Raw genomic sequence first — 17,386 nt, 5'->3', positions numbered from 1 at the left:
TCGCGGGTAGAGAGTTTCGGTGGACCCTTAAAGCAAAGCGAGCAGCGTCGCGGGTACAGAGTTTCGGTGGACCCTTAAAGCAAAGCGAGTAGCGTCACGGGTACAGAGTTTCGGCGGACCCTTAAAGCAAAGCGAGCAGCGTCGCGGGTACAGAGTTTCGGCGGACCCTTAAATCAAAGCGAGCAGCGTCGCGGCTGTCGATAGGGGCGCTAGGCTCATGGAGGCTATAGGAACGTCATTCGGGACGAGGACATTTACCGCGTGAAGAGTGAAGAGTATTTTTGCGTTAGCTTTGGTAAGGAACTGTAAAAAGAGCGGTAATTGGAGCGCAATTAAAGAAGGTCCCCATCGCTCGGACGATATCTCGCCAGTGCCGTCTTTCCCATTGGGCCCAGGGAACCGAGTTCAAAAGGGGCCCCTTCAGGCCTAATACAAAACCATTTTGTATTTCACTCAGACGTTTTATTACGACGGGTGGACAACGTCGCCGCATTTTTAGTCTAAGCTGATTTCTACCCTCGATAATTTGTTTTCCATCACCAAGAATGTATTTATTTTTACTCAGGGAGAATGAATATGTCGAGATTATTTTTAGCATTTCTCCAATTCCACCCGTTGGGGCCCCCGGTATGCTCCTCTGCCGCTTTATTAAAATCAAATAATACTGCAATCTCATTGGATCCTAAAAATTACGTTTTTAGACGCGATTAACGCTGCTGCGAGGACGCAAAAAATAAGACCGCCTCCTCCCTCCCCCCCTTAGCGTGACGGGGTTAGGGCCTCAACGTGTCCGTCGATAGTCTCGACATATTCATTCTCCCTGAGTACAAATAAATACATTCTTGCCATCACCAAGAGTTTTTCGGACTCAGCCTATTTTTATATATTAGTAGGCCAAAATGATTTGAATTAAGAGAGGGGGATGTCTATCCGGTGATTGAGAATTTCATTCTCAATCACCGGATAGACACAAAGAGCTTGGCTCCAGCCGTTCACCCGCGCCTATCCCGTTCCTCCCCCACCCGCGCCCCCATCTCAATCACCAGAATTTCCAATCACCAGAATTTCTAATCACCAGAATTTCCAATCACCAGAATTTCTAATCACCAGATTCCCCCGTTCACCGGTTGCTTTCCCCCAAACCCCATTCACTGGATACTTTATCTCTCGTTCACCAGCTCCTTTCCCCCATTGCTTTCACCCCTTCTAATCACCAGTTGCTTTCCCCCATCTCTAGGCAATAAAAACAACCATAATTGTTATCTCTCATACTATCGAACCCAATCGCTAGAAATTGGCTTTTTCCCCATTCGCTATAAATCGCAGCAGTTTGCCAGAATTAGTTTTATCTCTCCGAAATAATTAATGTACCCAAAATTGGACCGCCAGTTTATTATTCTTTTTAGGGGAATCTCTATGGGAGTTTAACATTACAATAAAGCTAAAAGGTCCAGTTTGGGGTACATTTGGTCCGAAATGGGGTACATAGGGCCGAAAATGGTGACTTTGGTCGTTTTTGGGGTACATTTGGTCCATTTTGGTCCATTTTTGGGTACATCCCTGCTTTCCCCCATCCCCATTCTCCAAAATTAGTTTTCCTCGCGCAGATATCTGGAGATTAGATTTTTACCCGTTTGCTTATCGCTTCAGAACTCCTTAATTTTCTAATCTCTAGGCAATAAAAACAAATTATTTACATTTAATTTTTTATTTTAGAACTTTGTTTTACATGTTGGTAGGTACTATCAGATATTCCATTAGATGGTTATCTTGTACATTACACAATTAAAACAAATTAAAGTAGTTAAGTTTACAGGCATTTAAATGGGGTGAAACGATCTCCTGCAACTTAATTTAATTAAAAGTTCTAACTCACGTATTTGTAGTGTTTAGCAGCAGTATCGTCTTCTTCTTCTTCTTCAGGTACAGGTGAGATGTATTTGTCAGCGACCGTAGTTGCTTTTGGCGTCGGTGGAATGTCCCATTCTAGCGAGATGTACTTTTTTTCCGATGGTGAATTATCCCTCGACGGACAGTGTGGAAAGAATCTGGCATGTTCCCATTCTGGTACGTCTCCTGATTCCCATCCTTCTAATACGCCGTGGCACTTGTAACATCGTACTTCATCGCCCCGCTGAATATAGTAGAATCCAGCCTTCGCTAGTTGCTCCTTAGTAACGTGGGGATTTTTCCAGTGACGAAAAGTTTCAAGTCGATACACTTCGATGTCCATAGCTGATCTAGACCAAATACGTTCTATAGTTTCAAATGATACATTCTCTAAGCCTACATTTACCCCTAAGTCTACTAAACCTAATTTTATCAATATGGTTTAATTTCTACGCTAAAATTCTCAATATAAACGCTTTTTTCAATATGCAAATTGTTTTAAATATGTCTAAAAATATAGTCTATTACAAAGAAAAAAATAGTTACTTACTTACTTTACGGGTAGAAATCCATTGTCGAGCTGTAGAAAAGACTGAGCGATCCGTCAGCAGGTCTTTACTCGTCAATGCGCCGTAGAGAAATGACGCATGGAAAATTAATGTATTCCTATCTTGTTGAGAATAATTCATCACGTGATCTAAACTTCAAATAACCCTCAAATTCTATTGGCTGTCTCTCTCTGACAGTTTAAACTGCCTCTAATGATTGACGACACATATTAACCCACTTGAGTATTTGGAAAAAACCCTTTGCTACTCGAAGGAGAGTTTTGGAAATACCACGTTGACGATATCAAAATCGAGCTCTCACTTGAAAATGTTTACGGAAAACAATCCTCTTGGAAAATTGAGTTACGTAGAAGATTGCTAAAAAATGGCTAAGTGTTATGTTTTTTTCAATAACGAGTCTTATTTTTACATTTTAAAGTATTTATTAAGAGTGAAAAATCCCATGACTACACTGACGGCATATCTTAAGTGCCGGTGGAAAAAAATCCATTGCTCAAAGTTCAGTTATCTTATTAAACGTGCGCGTGCACAGAAAAATGAACGAGTCACGTGATAGTAACTTAATTTCTACGCTAATCTTACCCCTACTAGGCCTAATTTCTGTCTAATACATTTCCAATATATATATATATAAAAGAATGCCTAAAAATTTCATTTTAAATATAATAAAATAGCCTAGCTGATTATTATTATTATTATTATAACTTACTTTTCAGCGTGACCTTCAATGACTATTCCCAATGCTAAGACTCTTTATTGAGATAACGAAAACTTTTAGTATACTATTAATACCATTTTGCGAACTACAGTGAAAAAAGTTACAATTTTACGGTAGAAACGTTTTCAAAATACCATTCTCATTTTAAACGCTTTTTCAATAACTTAATTGTCTAAAATATATACTCTACAACAAAAACAAAATAGTAAATTACTTTCTACGCTAATCTTGGCCTAAAAAAAAAGCAAAATACTAAATTTAATTTTTAACTCTAATTCAGATTCCTACCTGGTAAGCCTAAATTTGATATACTAAGTATAATATGCCTTAAAGTTCAAATACTGTCTAATACAATAAATATTCATGAAAAATTCTTACTTTGTATGTACAATGAACGCTCCAAAAGGCTGAAAATGTAACATGGGACAAGACAGAATTTCTACACAAACCTTTCCGATTGTATCGTCAAATAAAACTAAGTTCAGCTATCTTATCAATGGTACGCGCGCGCTCGCTCGGAAAAATGAACAAGTCACGTGAGAATCGGTACGTCACGAGCCCCTATGCATAAATGTTAGGGCGTCTTACTACCATTAGATCTAATCGCACTAGCACATTCTCGAAAAATAAACCAGTTCTTGGGAATAAGAGACGGTTTTTTTTTATCAAAGATAAGCCAATTTATAGTTTATTGTATGAAAATATTAATTAATTCGGAAATATATTCGATGCTTACTGTTTTTTTTTATAAGAATACGCTGAAATACATTTTCCAATACGTAAAAAATTAAAGCTAGACCTAAAAAACCTGTAAAGTGTAAATAGTTAAGACTAAATTTCTAACCTTAACCCATGAAAGTACATTTTCCATAAATCATATCCTAACATGAATGCATTTGTTAAGAATACATGGTTTTTTTTTTTTTAAAAATACGCTAATTAATTTCGTAAAACAAGCATAGATTTTAGTTAGCCCTTCCTCCAAAATGTCCAATAGAGCTAGTACATTCTCGATAAATATACATGTTCTTGGGGGAATAAGAGACGTTTTTTATCAAAGTAAGCCAAGTTTAAAGCTTATTGTCATTGGTTCCATAACAAAAACCATATTGTAACGTGATAATGGCTGCTCACTAATCCCAATTCCATGTGAAACTCTTCCAGTTTCTTTAAGTTCCTTTTGAGTTACAAAATAGGGTTTTAGAAATAGATTTTTCCTATTTCATTAAATATAAGTATTAAAATTAGAATTGCTTCATTAAATTATGCATTTGTACTGTACTGTACACAATACCTGCATTTGAAATTGTATAACATAAAACACAGTTTTAAAAAAAAAATATATATCAAGGTTTTCAATTCAGTTAAAAATAATTAAATTAGTTGTATTGTGTTTATATTTTTAACTTAATTGCATTGATGTTTTAAAAGCAAACCTCGGGCCTAAGAAACAGGCAAAGTGTAAATTGCTAAGACTAAATTTCTAACTCTAATAATGTGTAAATCAATTATACAATTATCTATTCATAAGTGTTAGAGACTTTATTACAATGAAATAAAACCATGTAGAAATGTATATGTTATAAATTTAAGAAAACTCAAACATTCTGTTTTAAATCAACAATTTTATTATTCTTTCTTATCATTTTTTTTTATACAACCATTTGTTTTTATATAGATAACCTGAGGACGGCTATAATATGAACATATACCTAAAAAAAATCGGGAATTAAACATACATAGCTTCGATAGTATCCAGAGATTGTACGATTGTTATTACGAAATGAAACTAATTTATTTTATAATAAATATAGGTAGTAAAATGCTGCAAAAACCTCTGACTCTACGTTCAATACGTTAAAATAGATTACAATACGTAAATATAGGTGAAAACATACTAGAAAAACACGCATACTATTATTTTTTTTAATTTTTGGAAATACACAACATCCACCAGTTACTTCGCAATGACGAACTGGCTGCTCTCTTTGTCCCAGGAGACATGACCAATGAGTTGGCAAAGTACGGAAAAGACTCGTACATCCAAGAATTGGCAACAGGTGGCGCAAAAAATTACGTGTTCCGTATAAATCAAGGCGTAATTTTTTGCGCCACCTGTTGCCAATTCTTGGATGTACGAGTCTTTTCCGTACTTTGCCAACTCATTGGTCATGTCTCCTGGGACAAAGAGAGCAGCCAGTTCGTCATTGCGAAGTAACTGGTGGATGTTGTGTATTTCCAAAAATTAAAAAAAATAATAGTATGCGTGTTTTTCTAGTATTTTTTCACCTATATTTACGTATTGTAATCTATTTTAACGTATTGAACGTAGAGTCAGAGGTTTTTGCAGCATTTTACTACCTATATTTATTATAAAATAAATTAGTTTCATTTTGTAATAACAATCGTACAATCTCTGGATACTATCGAAGCTATGTAAAAATATTATTAAAATGTTTAATTAATCGATAGTTTTTTTAAATCAATATACCTACTTTCTAATGTTGTCCTACCACCATATGTATCAACGCTATTCTAAAATAAATCATTTAACATATAGTTATTCTAAAATAAACCATTAACTTAATATTTAAACTTCTAAATAAAACAATACTTTACCTGGACGTATACTATTTTGCTATTAGATCCACCTATAATCTATAATATAATTTATCATTTATAAAACCTTTAATTATTTTCATATAAAATATATTATAAGTAAATTACCGCATTGTTGATGTTTAATGATTCACCTTTTTTCGAAGATATACAAATATTATATCTTGATGCACCGTAATCAGTCGGTTTTTGTTTATGATTTTTAATTAACTGAATACTGCTTACTGGTGAATCATCTTTTGGATTTTCCAAGTTAATATCTTGATGCATTTTCTTTACATTGGATTCAATAGATTCATTATTACTTCCTAATTTAAGCAATTCTTTTCTCTCTCTCTCTTAAAGAAATCTTATTGTAATAAGCTTAAAAATTTAGGAATAAACTTATATTATAGGATGAAGAAAAGTCAATAGACATTTATTTGTAAATTATTCGCAATTTTATTTATTTATTTATCTATTTATAAAACGAACTACAGTTCGGTCTCTGGGAGGCTTAGGGTAATGACAGCATCCCATGAAATCGAACGCTGAGCACTCCTCCCGTCGACGGCTTCTCTTCGACCCTCTTCTTCCACAGTACGTACAGCGGAGATGGGGCGGGAACTCCTTTATAAGATGCCCTGGGATGTGTTTGGTATAGACATTACCATGTCGAAAAATTACTCCCATTTGATAATGCGCGCCCTCTCGACCCCAGCAAAAGAAGAGTCCTCCGCCTCTTACTGCCAATTCTTCCGTACATTCGCCGCAGTGAAAGCAAATCATAGATTCGGTTGTCGTACCGACGTACTCATTTCCCGAGGCCAAAGTTATGGAAATAGGATCCATTACTATAAAATTAGTAAGAATGAATGATTGAATATAATATATATACAAAGTTTAGAATTTACAATTGACGTATATCTACGTACTTAGTCCCTCGAGCCGATTCCGAAACAATTCGAATTGGCTGTTTTCTTAATACTATCTCTCAATTTTTCTGTTTACCCTTTTTATACTCGAAAAAAACAATTTACAACTGACATCATAATTATAAACTGGGGGCGGGAAATTAGGAAGTAATAATGAATCTATTGAATCCAATGTAAAGAAAATGCATCAAGATATTAACTTGGAAAATCCAAAAGATGATTCACCAGTAAGCAGTATTCAGTTAATTAAAAATCATAAACAAAAACCGACTGATTACGGTGCATCAAGATATAATATTTGTATATCTTCGAAAAAAGGTGAATCATTAAACATCAACAATGCGGTAATTTACTTATAATATATTTTATATGAAAATAATTAAAGGTTTTATAAATGATAAATTATATTATAGATTATAGGTGGATCTAATAGCAAAATAGTATACGTCCAGGTAAAGTATTGTTTTATTTAGAAGTTTAAATATTAAGTTAATGGTTTATTTTAGAATAACTATATGTTAAATGATTTATTTTAGAATAGCGTTGATACATATGGTGGTAGGACAACATTAGAAAGTAGGTATATTGATTTAAAAAAACTATCGATTAATTAAACATTTTAATAATATTTTTACATAGCTTCGATAGTATCCAGAGATTGTACGATTGTTATTACAAAATGAAACTAATTTATTTTATAATAAATATAGGTAGTAAAATGCTGCAAAAACCTCTGACTCTACGTTCAATACGTTAAAATAGATTACAATACGTAAATATAGGTGAAAAAATACTAGAAAAACACGCATACTATTATTTTTTTTAATTTTTGGAAATACACAACATCCACCAGTTACTTCGCAATGACGAACTGGCTGCTCTCTTTGTCCCAGGAGACATGACCAATGAGTTGGCAAAGTACGGAAAAGACTCGTACATCCAAGAATTGGCAACAGGTGGCGCAAAAAATTACGCCTTGATTTATACGGAACACGTAATTTTTTGCGCCACCTGTTGCCAATTCTTGGATGTACGAGTCTTTTCCGTACTTTGCCAACTCATTGGTCATGTCTCCTGGGACAAAGAGAGCAGCCAGTTCGTCATTGCGAAGTAACTGGTGGATGTTGTGTATTTCCAAAAATTAAAAAAAATAATAGTATGCGTGTTTTTCTAGTATTTTTTCACCTATATTTACGTATTGTAATCTATTTTAACGTATTGAACGTAGAGTCAGAGGTTTTTGCAGCATTTTACTACCTATATTTATTATAAAATAAATTAGTTTCATTTTGTAATAACAATCGTACAATCTCTGGATACTATCGAAGCTATGTAAAAATATTATTAAAATGTTTAATTAATCGATAGTTTTTTTAAATCAATATACCTACTTTCTAATGTTGTCCTACCACCATATGTATCAACGCTATTCTAAAATAAATCATTTAACATATAGTTATTCTAAAATAAACCATTAACTTAATATTTAAACTTCTAAATAAAACAATACTTTACCTGGACGTATACTATTTTGCTATTAGATCCACCTATAATCTATAATATAATTTATCATTTATAAAACCTTTAATTATTTTCATATAAAATATATTATAAGTAAATTACCGCATTGTTGATGTTTAATGATTCACCTTTTTTCGAAGATATACAAATATTATATCTTGATACACCGTAATCAGTCGGTTTTTGTTTATGATTTTTAATTAACTGAATACTGCTTACTGGTGAATCATCTTTTGGATTTTCCAAGTTAATATCTTGATGCATTTTCTTTACATTGGATTCAATAGATTCATTATTACTTCCTAATTTCCCGCCCCCAGTTTATAATTATGATGTCAGTTGTAAATTGTTTTTTTCGAGTATAAAAAGGGTAAACAGAAAAATTGAGAGATAGTATTAAGAAAACAGCCAATTCGAATTGTTTCGGAATCGGCTCGAGGGACTAAGTACGTAGATATACGTCAATTGTAAATTCTAAACTTTGTATATATATTATATTCAATCATTCATTCTTACTAATTTTATAGTAATGGATCCTATTTCCATAACTTTGGCCTCGGGAAATGAGTACGTCGGTACGACAACCGAATCTATGATTTGCTTTCACTGCGGCGAATGTACGGAAGAATTGGCAGTAAGAGGCGGAGGACTCTTCTTTTGCTGGGGTCGAGAGGGCGCGCATTATCAAATGGGAGTAATTTTTCGACATGGTAATGTCTATACCAAACACATCCCAGGGCATCTTATAAAGGAGTTCCCGCCCCATCTCCGCTGTACGTACTGTGGAAGAAGAGGGTCGAAGAGAAGCCGTCGACGGGAGGAGTGCTCAGCGTTCGATTTCATGGGATGCTGTCATTACCCTAAGCCTCCCAGAGACCGAACTGTAGTTCGTTTTATAAATAGATAAATAAATAAATAAAATTGCGAATAATTTACAAATAAATGTCTATTGACTTTTCTTCATCCTATAATATAAGTTTATTCCTAAATTTTTAAGCTTATTACAATAAGATTTCTTTAAGAGAGAGAGAGAAAAGAATTGCTTAAATTAGGAAGTAATAATGAATCTATTGAATCCAATGTAAAGAAAATGCATCAAGATATTAACTTGGAAAATCCAAAAGATGATTCACCAGTAAGCAGTATTCAGTTAATTAAAAATCATAAACAAAAACCGACTGATTACGGTGCATCAAGATATAATATTTGTATATCTTCGAAAAAAGGTGAATCATTAAACATCAACAATGCGGTAATTTACTTATAATATATTTTATATGAAAATAATTAAAGGTTTTATAAATGATAAATTATATTATAGATTATAGGTGGATCTAATAGCAAAATAGTATACGTCCAGGTAAAGTATTGTTTTATTTAGAAGTTTAAATATTAAGTTAATGGTTTATTTTAGAATAACTATATGTTAAATGATTTATTTTAGAATAGCGTTGATACATATGGTGGTAGGACAACATTAGAAAGTAGGTATATTGATTTAAAAAAACTATCGATTAATTAAACATTTTAATAATATTTTTACATAGCTTCGATAGTATCCAGAGATTGTACGATTGTTATTACAAAATGAAACTAATTTATTTTATAATAAATATAGGTAGTAAAATGCTGCAAAAACCTCTGACTCTACGTTCAATACGTTAAAATAGATTACAATACGTAAATATAGGTGAAAAAATACTAGAAAAACACGCATACTATTATTTTTTTTAATTTTTGGAAATACACAACATCCACCAGTTACTTCGCAATGACGAACTGGCTGCTCTCTTTGTCCCAGGAGACATGACCAATGAGTTGGCAAAGTACGGAAAAGACTCGTACATCCAAGAATTGGCAACAGGTGGCGCAAAAAATTACGCCTTGATTTATACGGAACACGTAATTTTTTGCGCCACCTGTTGCCAATTCTTGGATGTACGAGTCTTTTCCGTACTTTGCCAACTCATTGGTCATGTCTCCTGGGACAAAGAGAGCAGCCAGTTCGTCATTGCGAAGTAACTGGTGGATGTTGTGTATTTCCAAAAATTAAAAAAAATAATAGTATGCGTGTTTTTCTAGTATGTTTTCACCTATATTTACGTATTGTAATCTATTTTAACGTATTGAACGTAGAGTCAGAGGTTTTTGCAGCATTTTACTACCTATATTTATTATAAAATAAATTAGTTTCATTTCGTAATAACAATCGTACAATCTCTGGATACTATCGAAGCTATGTATGTTTAATTCCCGATTTTTTTTAGGTATATGTTCATATTATAGCCGTCCTCAGGTTATCTATATAAAAACAAATGGTTGTATAAAAAAAAATGATAAGAAAGAATAATAAAATTGTTGATTTAAAACAGAATGTTTGAGTTTTCTTAAATTTATAACATATACATTTCTACATGGTTTTATTTCATTGTAATAAAGTCTCTAACACTTATGAATAGATAATTGTATAATTGATTTACACATTATTAGAGTTAGAAATTTAGTCTTAGCAATTTACACTTTGCCTGTTTCTTAGGCCCGAGGTTTGCTTTTAAAACATCAATGCAATTAAGTTAAAAATATAAACACAATACAACTAATTTAATTATTTTTAACTGAATTGAAAACCTTGATATATTTTTTTTTTTAAAAACTGTGTTTTATGTTATACAATTTCAAATGCAGGTATTGTGTACAGTACAGTACAAATGCATAATTTAATGAAGCAATTCTAATTTTAATACTTATATTTAATGAAATAGGAAAAATCTATTTCTAAAACCCTATTTTGTAACTCAAAAGGAACTTAAAGAAACTGGAAGAGTTTCACATGGAATTGGGATTAGTGAGCAGCCATTATCACGTTACAATATGGTTTTTGTTATGGAACCAATGACAATAAGCTTTAAACTTGGCTTACTTTGATAAAAAACGTCTCTTATTCCCCCAAGAACATGTATATTTATCGAGAATGTACTAGCTCTATTGGACATTTTGGAGGAAGGGCTAACTAAAATCTATGCTTGTTTTACGAAATTAATTAGCGTATTTTAAAAAAAAAAAAACATGTATTCTTAACAAATGCATTCATGTTAGGATATGATTTATGGAAAATGTACTTTCATGGGTTAGGGTTAGAAATTTAGTCTTAACTATTTACACTTTACAGGTTTTTTAGGTCTAGCTTTAATTTTTTACGTATTGGAAAATGTATTTCAGCGTATTCTTATAAAAAAAAAACAGTAAGCATCGAATATATTTCCGAATTAATTAATATTTTCATACAATAAACTATAAATTGGCTTATCTTTGATAAAAAAAAACCGTCTCTTATTCCCAAGAACTGGTTTATTTTTCGAGAATGTGCTAGTGCGATTAGATCTAATGGTAGTAAGACGCCCTAACATTTATGCATAGGGGCTCGTGACGTACCGATTCTCACGTGACTTGTTCATTTTTCCGAGCGAGCGCGCGCGTACCATTGATAAGATAGCTGAACTTTGTTTTATTTGACGATACAATCGGAAAGGTTTGTGTAGAAATTCTGTCTTGTCCCATGTTACATTTTCAGCCTTTTGGAGCGTTCATTGTACATACAAAGTAAGAATTTTTCATGAATATTTATTGTATTAGACAGTATTTGAACTTTAAGGCATATTATACTTAGTATATCAAATTTAGGCTTACCAGGTAGGAATCTGAATTAGAGTTAAAAATTAAATTTAGTATTTTGCTTTTTTTTTAGGCCAAGATTAGCGTAGAAAGTAATTTACTATTTTGTTTTTGTTGTAGAGTATATATTTTAGACAATTAAGTTATTGAAAAAGCGTTTAAAATGAGAATGGTATTTTGAAAACGTTTCTACCGTAAAATTGTAACTTTTTTCACTGTAGTTCGCAAAATGGTATTAATAGTATACTAAAAGTTTTCGTTATCTCAATAAAGAGTCTTAGCATTGGGAATAGTCATTGAAGGTCACGCTGAAAAGTAAGTTATAATAATAATAATAATAATCAGCTAGGCTATTTTATTATATTTAAAATGAAATTTTTAGGCATTCTTTTATATATATATATATTGGAAATGTATTAGACAGAAATTAGGCCTAGTAGGGGTAAGATTAGCGTAGAAATTAAGTTACTATCACGTGACTCGTTCATTTTTCTGTGCACGCGCACGTTTAATAAGATAACTGAACTTTGAGCAATGGATTTTTTTCCACCGGCACTTAAGATATGCCGTCAGTGTAGTCATGGGATTTTTCACTCTTAATAAATACTTTAAAATGTAAAAATAAGACTCGTTATTGAAAAAAACATAACACTTAGCCATTTTTTAGCAATCTTCTACGTAACTCAATTTTCCAAGAGGATTGTTTTCCGTAAACATTTTCAAGTGAGAGCTCGATTTTGATATCGTCAACGTGGTATTTCCAAAACTCTCCTTCGAGTAGCAAAGGGTTTTTTCCAAATACTCAAGTGGGTTAATATGTGTCGTCAATCATTAGAGGCAGTTTAAACTGTCAGAGAGAGACAGCCAATAGAATTTGAGGGTTATTTGAAGTTTAGATCACGTGATGAATTATTCTCAACAAGATAGGAATAAATTAATTTTCCATGCGTCATTTCTCTACGGCGCATTGACGAGTAAAGACCTGCTGACGGATCGCTCAGTCTTTTCTACAGCTCGACAATGGATTTCTACCCGTAAAGTAAGTAAGTAACTATTTTTTTCTTTGTAATAGACTATATTTTTAGACATATTTAAAACAATTTGCATATTGAAAAAAGCGTTTATATTGAGAATTTTAGCGTAGAAATTAAACCATATTGATAAAATTAGGTTTAGTAGACTTAGGGGTAAATGTAGGCTTAGAGAATGTATCATTTGAAACTATAGAACGTATTTGGTCTAGATCAGCTATGGACATCGAAGTGTATCGACTTGAAACTTTTCGTCACTGGAAAAATCCCCACGTTACTAAGGAGCAACTAGCGAAGGCTGGATTCTACTATATTCAGCGGGGCGATGAAGTACGATGTTACAAGTGCCACGGCGTATTAGAAGGATGGGAATCAGGAGACGTACCAGAATGGGAACATGCCAGATTCTTTCCACACTGTCCGTCGAGGGATAATTCACCATCGGAAAAAAAGTACATCTCGCTAGAATGGGACATTCCACCGACGCCAAAAGCAACTACGGTCGCTGACAAATACATCTCACCTGTACCTGAAGAAGAAGAAGAAGACGATACTGCTGCTAAACACTACAAATACGTGAGTTAGAACTTTTAATTAAATTAAGTTGCAGGAGATCGTTTCACCCCATTTAAATGCCTGTAAACTTAACTACTTTAATTTGTTTTAATTGTGTAATGTACAAGATAACCATCTAATGGAATATCTGATAGTACCTACCAACATGTAAAACAAAGTTCTAAAATAAAAAATTAAATGTAAATAACTTGTTTTTATTGCCTAGAGATTAGAAAATTAAGGAGTTCTGAAGCGATAAGCAAACGGGTAAAAATCTAATCTCCAGATATCTGCGCGAGGAAAACTAATTTTGGAGAATGGGGATGGGGGAAAGCAGGGATGTACCCAAAAATGGACCAAAATGGACCAAATGTACCCCAAAAACGACCAAAGTCACCATTTTCGGCCCTATGTACCCCATTTCGGACCAAATGTACCCCAAACTGGACCTTTTAGCTTTATTGTAATGTTAAACTCCCATAGAGATTCCCCTAAAAAGAATAATAAACTGGCGGTCCAATTTTGGGTACATTAATTATTTCGGAGAGATAAAACTAATTCTGGCAAACTGCTGCGATTTATAGCGAATGGGGAAAAAGCCAATTTCTAGCGATTGGGTTCGATAGTATGAGAGATAACAATTATGGTTGTTTTTATTGCCTAGAGATGGGGGAAAGCAACTGGTGATTAGAAGGGGTGAAAGCAATGGGGGAAAGGAGCTGGTGAACGAGAGATAAAGTATCCAGTGAATGGGGTTTGGGGGAAAGCAACCGGTGAACGGGGGAATCTGGTGATTAGAAATTCTGGTGATTAGAAATTCTGGTGATTGGAAATTCTGGTGATTGAGATGGGGGCGCGGGTGGGGGAGGAACGGGATAGGCGCGGGTGAACGGCTGGAGCCAAGCTCTTTGTGTCTATCCGGTGATTGAGAATGAAATTCTCAATCACCGGATAGACATCCCCCTCTCTGAATTAGCTGTACAACTGCAACGTTTCTCTAAGTAAGTTTAATAGCATTATGGACAGGGTGGGAAATAAGGATTGTTTGAAAGTGGACAGGTGAACAGTGACCCACCTGGCCTAGAATAAATAAACTGGACCACGACCAGTGCACGTCGTCTGCTACATTAGAATAGCGTGTTTTAACTCTTAACCGTTTTTAATAGCTTGAATTCTAGGGCTGTGCGAGTACTCGAACATCATCGATTACTCGTCATTTAAAGTCGAGTACTCGAACTGGACCTCGAATAAGTAATTGGAAAATACTCGTCGATTATCGAGTACCAAAAATTGCATAGTCGGGTACCCGATAACTCGATTAAGCTGCTGTAAGTTCCAAGATGGTGTTTGCCACTTTTAGGGGTGAAAATAATAAACGGTACCTACAAGACATAGAAATCACAAATACTTTGATTGACCTTGGGGATGGATCACGGTTTTTAATACGTACTGCGCCTGCGCGGTTTTTCTTCAAACAATATTATTAAGTCTTAGTTTCGGATGTCGGCTGGCGTTAGAACTTAAAGGAGTCTTAACTTCCTAAGCAATATACGGACAGACGGTACATTAATAATTTAAAAAAATTATATTGTTATTTTACTATTAATAACTATAATTAGGCTAGTATACTAGTCTTATATATCCCACTTCAATATTACTCGACTCGAATACTCGATGAAAAAATTTTTGTACTAGATACCCGACTCGATTGCCGAAAACCACTACTCGCACAGCCCTAGTGAATTCTAATTCGAATGTACTAACATGCCGCAGCCGCCGTTACACAGACCGTCAAATCCAAAGACTAATAATATAACATTTGGACCTACCAATTTCAAAATATTTACCTCGAATTATTTAAGTGGTCCAGTGGACCACTAACCCCCCTCCGATTTAATTAATAAACTGGTCCGGGCAATTTTTAAACTGGTCATTTTCCCACTGCCACCGCCTTATTTCCCACGCTGATTGTGGAACCGATTTGTGTGGTCGTGGGATTTCAAGAGTTTGTTTTTATAAACTTCCAAAAGAATGTAATAATTTGAGTCGGTATCATACACAATTATTTTTACATAGTTTGAGCACTATGGGATAATCGTTTTTCTCCAGTGCGTTTCATGAATGGTAATTAATTTTTAAATATAAAAGTTTATAAGAATTATTTTTGTTTTTAACTTTTCTACAGTTATTTATTTCAATTCCTAGGTGCTAGGGCGACTTTGTTGCTTGTTAGGACTATGCCATCGTTTCAGTCTCACTGTCTGACGCCTGCGTTTAATTAAACTTTATTTCATATAATGGGGTCTAGGGCTAGCTATAGGTTAGCTCGATGTTAGAAAATTTGCTTTAAATTATTAGCCGATAGCCGATGGAGAAATTCGGAGTATAGAAAATTTTCTGTAACGACCCCGAGAAACTTGCGGTTCATTGGCTGTCGTTCGCGGATTATACGGGCGTCATTCATTTACCGCTACAACAAATCGCGGCCTTTTCAAAATACATGCCTATTTCACGTAGAAAACGGTAGCCATTTTTTTTCTGGTCGATTTCGCTGCAGTTTTTAATTGACTAAAATTCGAATTTAATTTATAATATTGAGTGACGATCGTTTTTGAAAGGAATTATAGAAGAGGAATCGATAGAAAGTAGGTTATATCGGCGTTTCACCATCCCTTTAAACACATTGCCCCTTCTCTGGAGATTAGGCTGATTAATTTGAAAACTTCTGTTACATCTTTAAAGAATTAAAATCAGATAAAGTGACTGAGATAAATATTACTAAACATATTTTTATTGTAAAAATTATAGATATGTGGTTTTATTTTATGGAGTATATAATATACGAAAATATTTTATTCGTAGCCTTGGCTATGGCCGCCATTTTGTGCGGGATTTTTTCTCTATGGGAAAAAGCATAGGTGACGTCGTTTCACGTGATACTGAAATCACTTTATACACCGAACTTTCCTAGAGGCGAATATTTTAGGAAAGTTCTAGATTTAAGGGATGCAGTTTAAAAGGTAAATTTAGCGGCCCCCACCACTTTTTACTATACAACGGGAGTGCTATTCCTAAAAATTAAGTTGGTACATTACCCCCCCCCATTTTTACACCACTCGAGGGGGCCCCCAAAGTTAAAAGTGCCAGGGGCCCAACAGTATGTAAAGACGGCCCTGTATCTCGCCTCTTTATTGACCCTTTTTACCCCAATGCCGAAATAGGAATAGGGTGGGCTCGGGGCTCGAGCCTCGAAGAGACGCGGAAGAATAGTTCGATAAGAAATAAATATGAGCCCATAAAACCTTCTCAACACAGTCGAATGAACAGACACCCGCCGTTTGCTCGCCGATGAAACGGCTCCGACTAAAGAAGTCTGCAGTAAATTTCGAGATGAAACGAGCGTCGTGAGGATATTCGAAAAGTCGGTCCCGCCAGCGCCGTATTAAAAATAGAATTTAAGATTTAAGAAGGAAAAGTTTTACCCGTTTAAAAAGTCCATCTCGCGGGCCTTTGGAGGAGTTTAGGGCTCGAGTTTAGGCGTCGGGAGTCGAGGCTTAACGGCGCGTCCAGATTGATACAGTTGACTGTTTGCGAAAGAGCCGCCGAGATATTCTTTACATTCCCGCGAGGGACGCGCAAATTTTATTAGGACGAGGACAAAGATATTTTTCAATCCGCGTAAACTCTATTAATTCAGCGTATCTCGCTCTTTGTCGTTCGCGGGGAAGATATTTGCTTTTCCTAATTAATAGAGAGCGAACGAATAATTATTTCGGAAGGCTTTCATTTTCAAGGATCAAAGAACATTTACTTTTTCTCTAGCTATACTCTCGTGTTAAATATTGCAAACGATCGTGGATATTTCACAAATACACGAAAATTCCTCCGACCAGGAAC

The 17,386-nt window shown here is 34.3% G+C and overlaps 3 protein-coding genes across 5 annotated transcripts in view; 1 reads left to right on the top strand and 2 right to left on the bottom strand.

The window, feature by feature from the left end:
* Window positions 1–17,386, bottom strand: part of LOC149947973 (ly6/PLAUR domain-containing protein 1-like) — an 81,159-nt gene that overhangs the window by 15,215 nt on the left and 48,558 nt on the right. The window lies entirely within an intron of this gene.
* Window positions 1,787–2,523, bottom strand: LOC149947975 (death-associated inhibitor of apoptosis 2-like). 2 transcript variants are annotated; one of them, XM_090173543.1, is made up of 2 exons: window positions 2,441–2,523; window positions 1,787–2,240 (listed from the first exon to the last, which is right to left on the bottom strand). In XM_090173543.1, the coding sequence occupies exon 2, from the start codon at window positions 2,231–2,233 to the stop codon at window positions 1,868–1,870; it is 366 nt and encodes a 121-aa protein (XP_090029669.1). In that variant the 5' UTR covers window positions 2,234–2,240; window positions 2,441–2,523; the 3' UTR covers window positions 1,787–1,867. The 2 variants fall into 2 exon arrangements, with proteins under 2 accessions (XP_090029669.1, XP_090029670.1); XM_090173544.1 differs by having other exon boundaries at window positions 2,445–2,515.
* LOC149947974 (death-associated inhibitor of apoptosis 2-like) lies at window positions 12,867–13,537 on the top strand. 2 transcript variants are annotated; one of them, XM_090173659.1, is made up of 2 exons: window positions 12,867–12,946; window positions 13,147–13,537. In XM_090173659.1, exon 2 carries the CDS (start codon window positions 13,154–13,156, stop codon window positions 13,517–13,519), a length of 366 nt encoding a protein of 121 aa, XP_090029785.1. In that variant the 5' UTR covers window positions 12,867–12,946; window positions 13,147–13,153; the 3' UTR covers window positions 13,520–13,537. The 2 variants fall into 2 exon arrangements, with proteins under 2 accessions (XP_090029785.1, XP_090029786.1); XM_090173660.1 differs by having other exon boundaries at window positions 12,872–12,942.

The sequence above is a fragment of the Leiobunum rupestre genome, chromosome 4, assembly GCF_980474605.1.
Source record: "Leiobunum rupestre chromosome 4, qqLeiRupe1.1.hap1, whole genome shotgun sequence".
Lineage (NCBI taxonomy): Eukaryota > Metazoa > Arthropoda > Arachnida > Opiliones > Sclerosomatidae > Leiobunum > Leiobunum rupestre.
Note: the sequence above shows the minus strand (reverse complement) of the source record. Positions and strands in the feature narration are given on the sequence as shown.

What these genes read in the sequence shown, in the direction of transcription:
- LOC149947975 (XM_090173543.1), bottom strand. Translation starts at nt 2,233, where the DNA reads ATGGACATCGAAGTGTATCGACTTGAAACTTTTCGTCACTGGAAAAAT.
- LOC149947974 (XM_090173659.1), top strand. Translation starts at nt 13,154, where the DNA reads ATGGACATCGAAGTGTATCGACTTGAAACTTTTCGTCACTGGAAAAAT.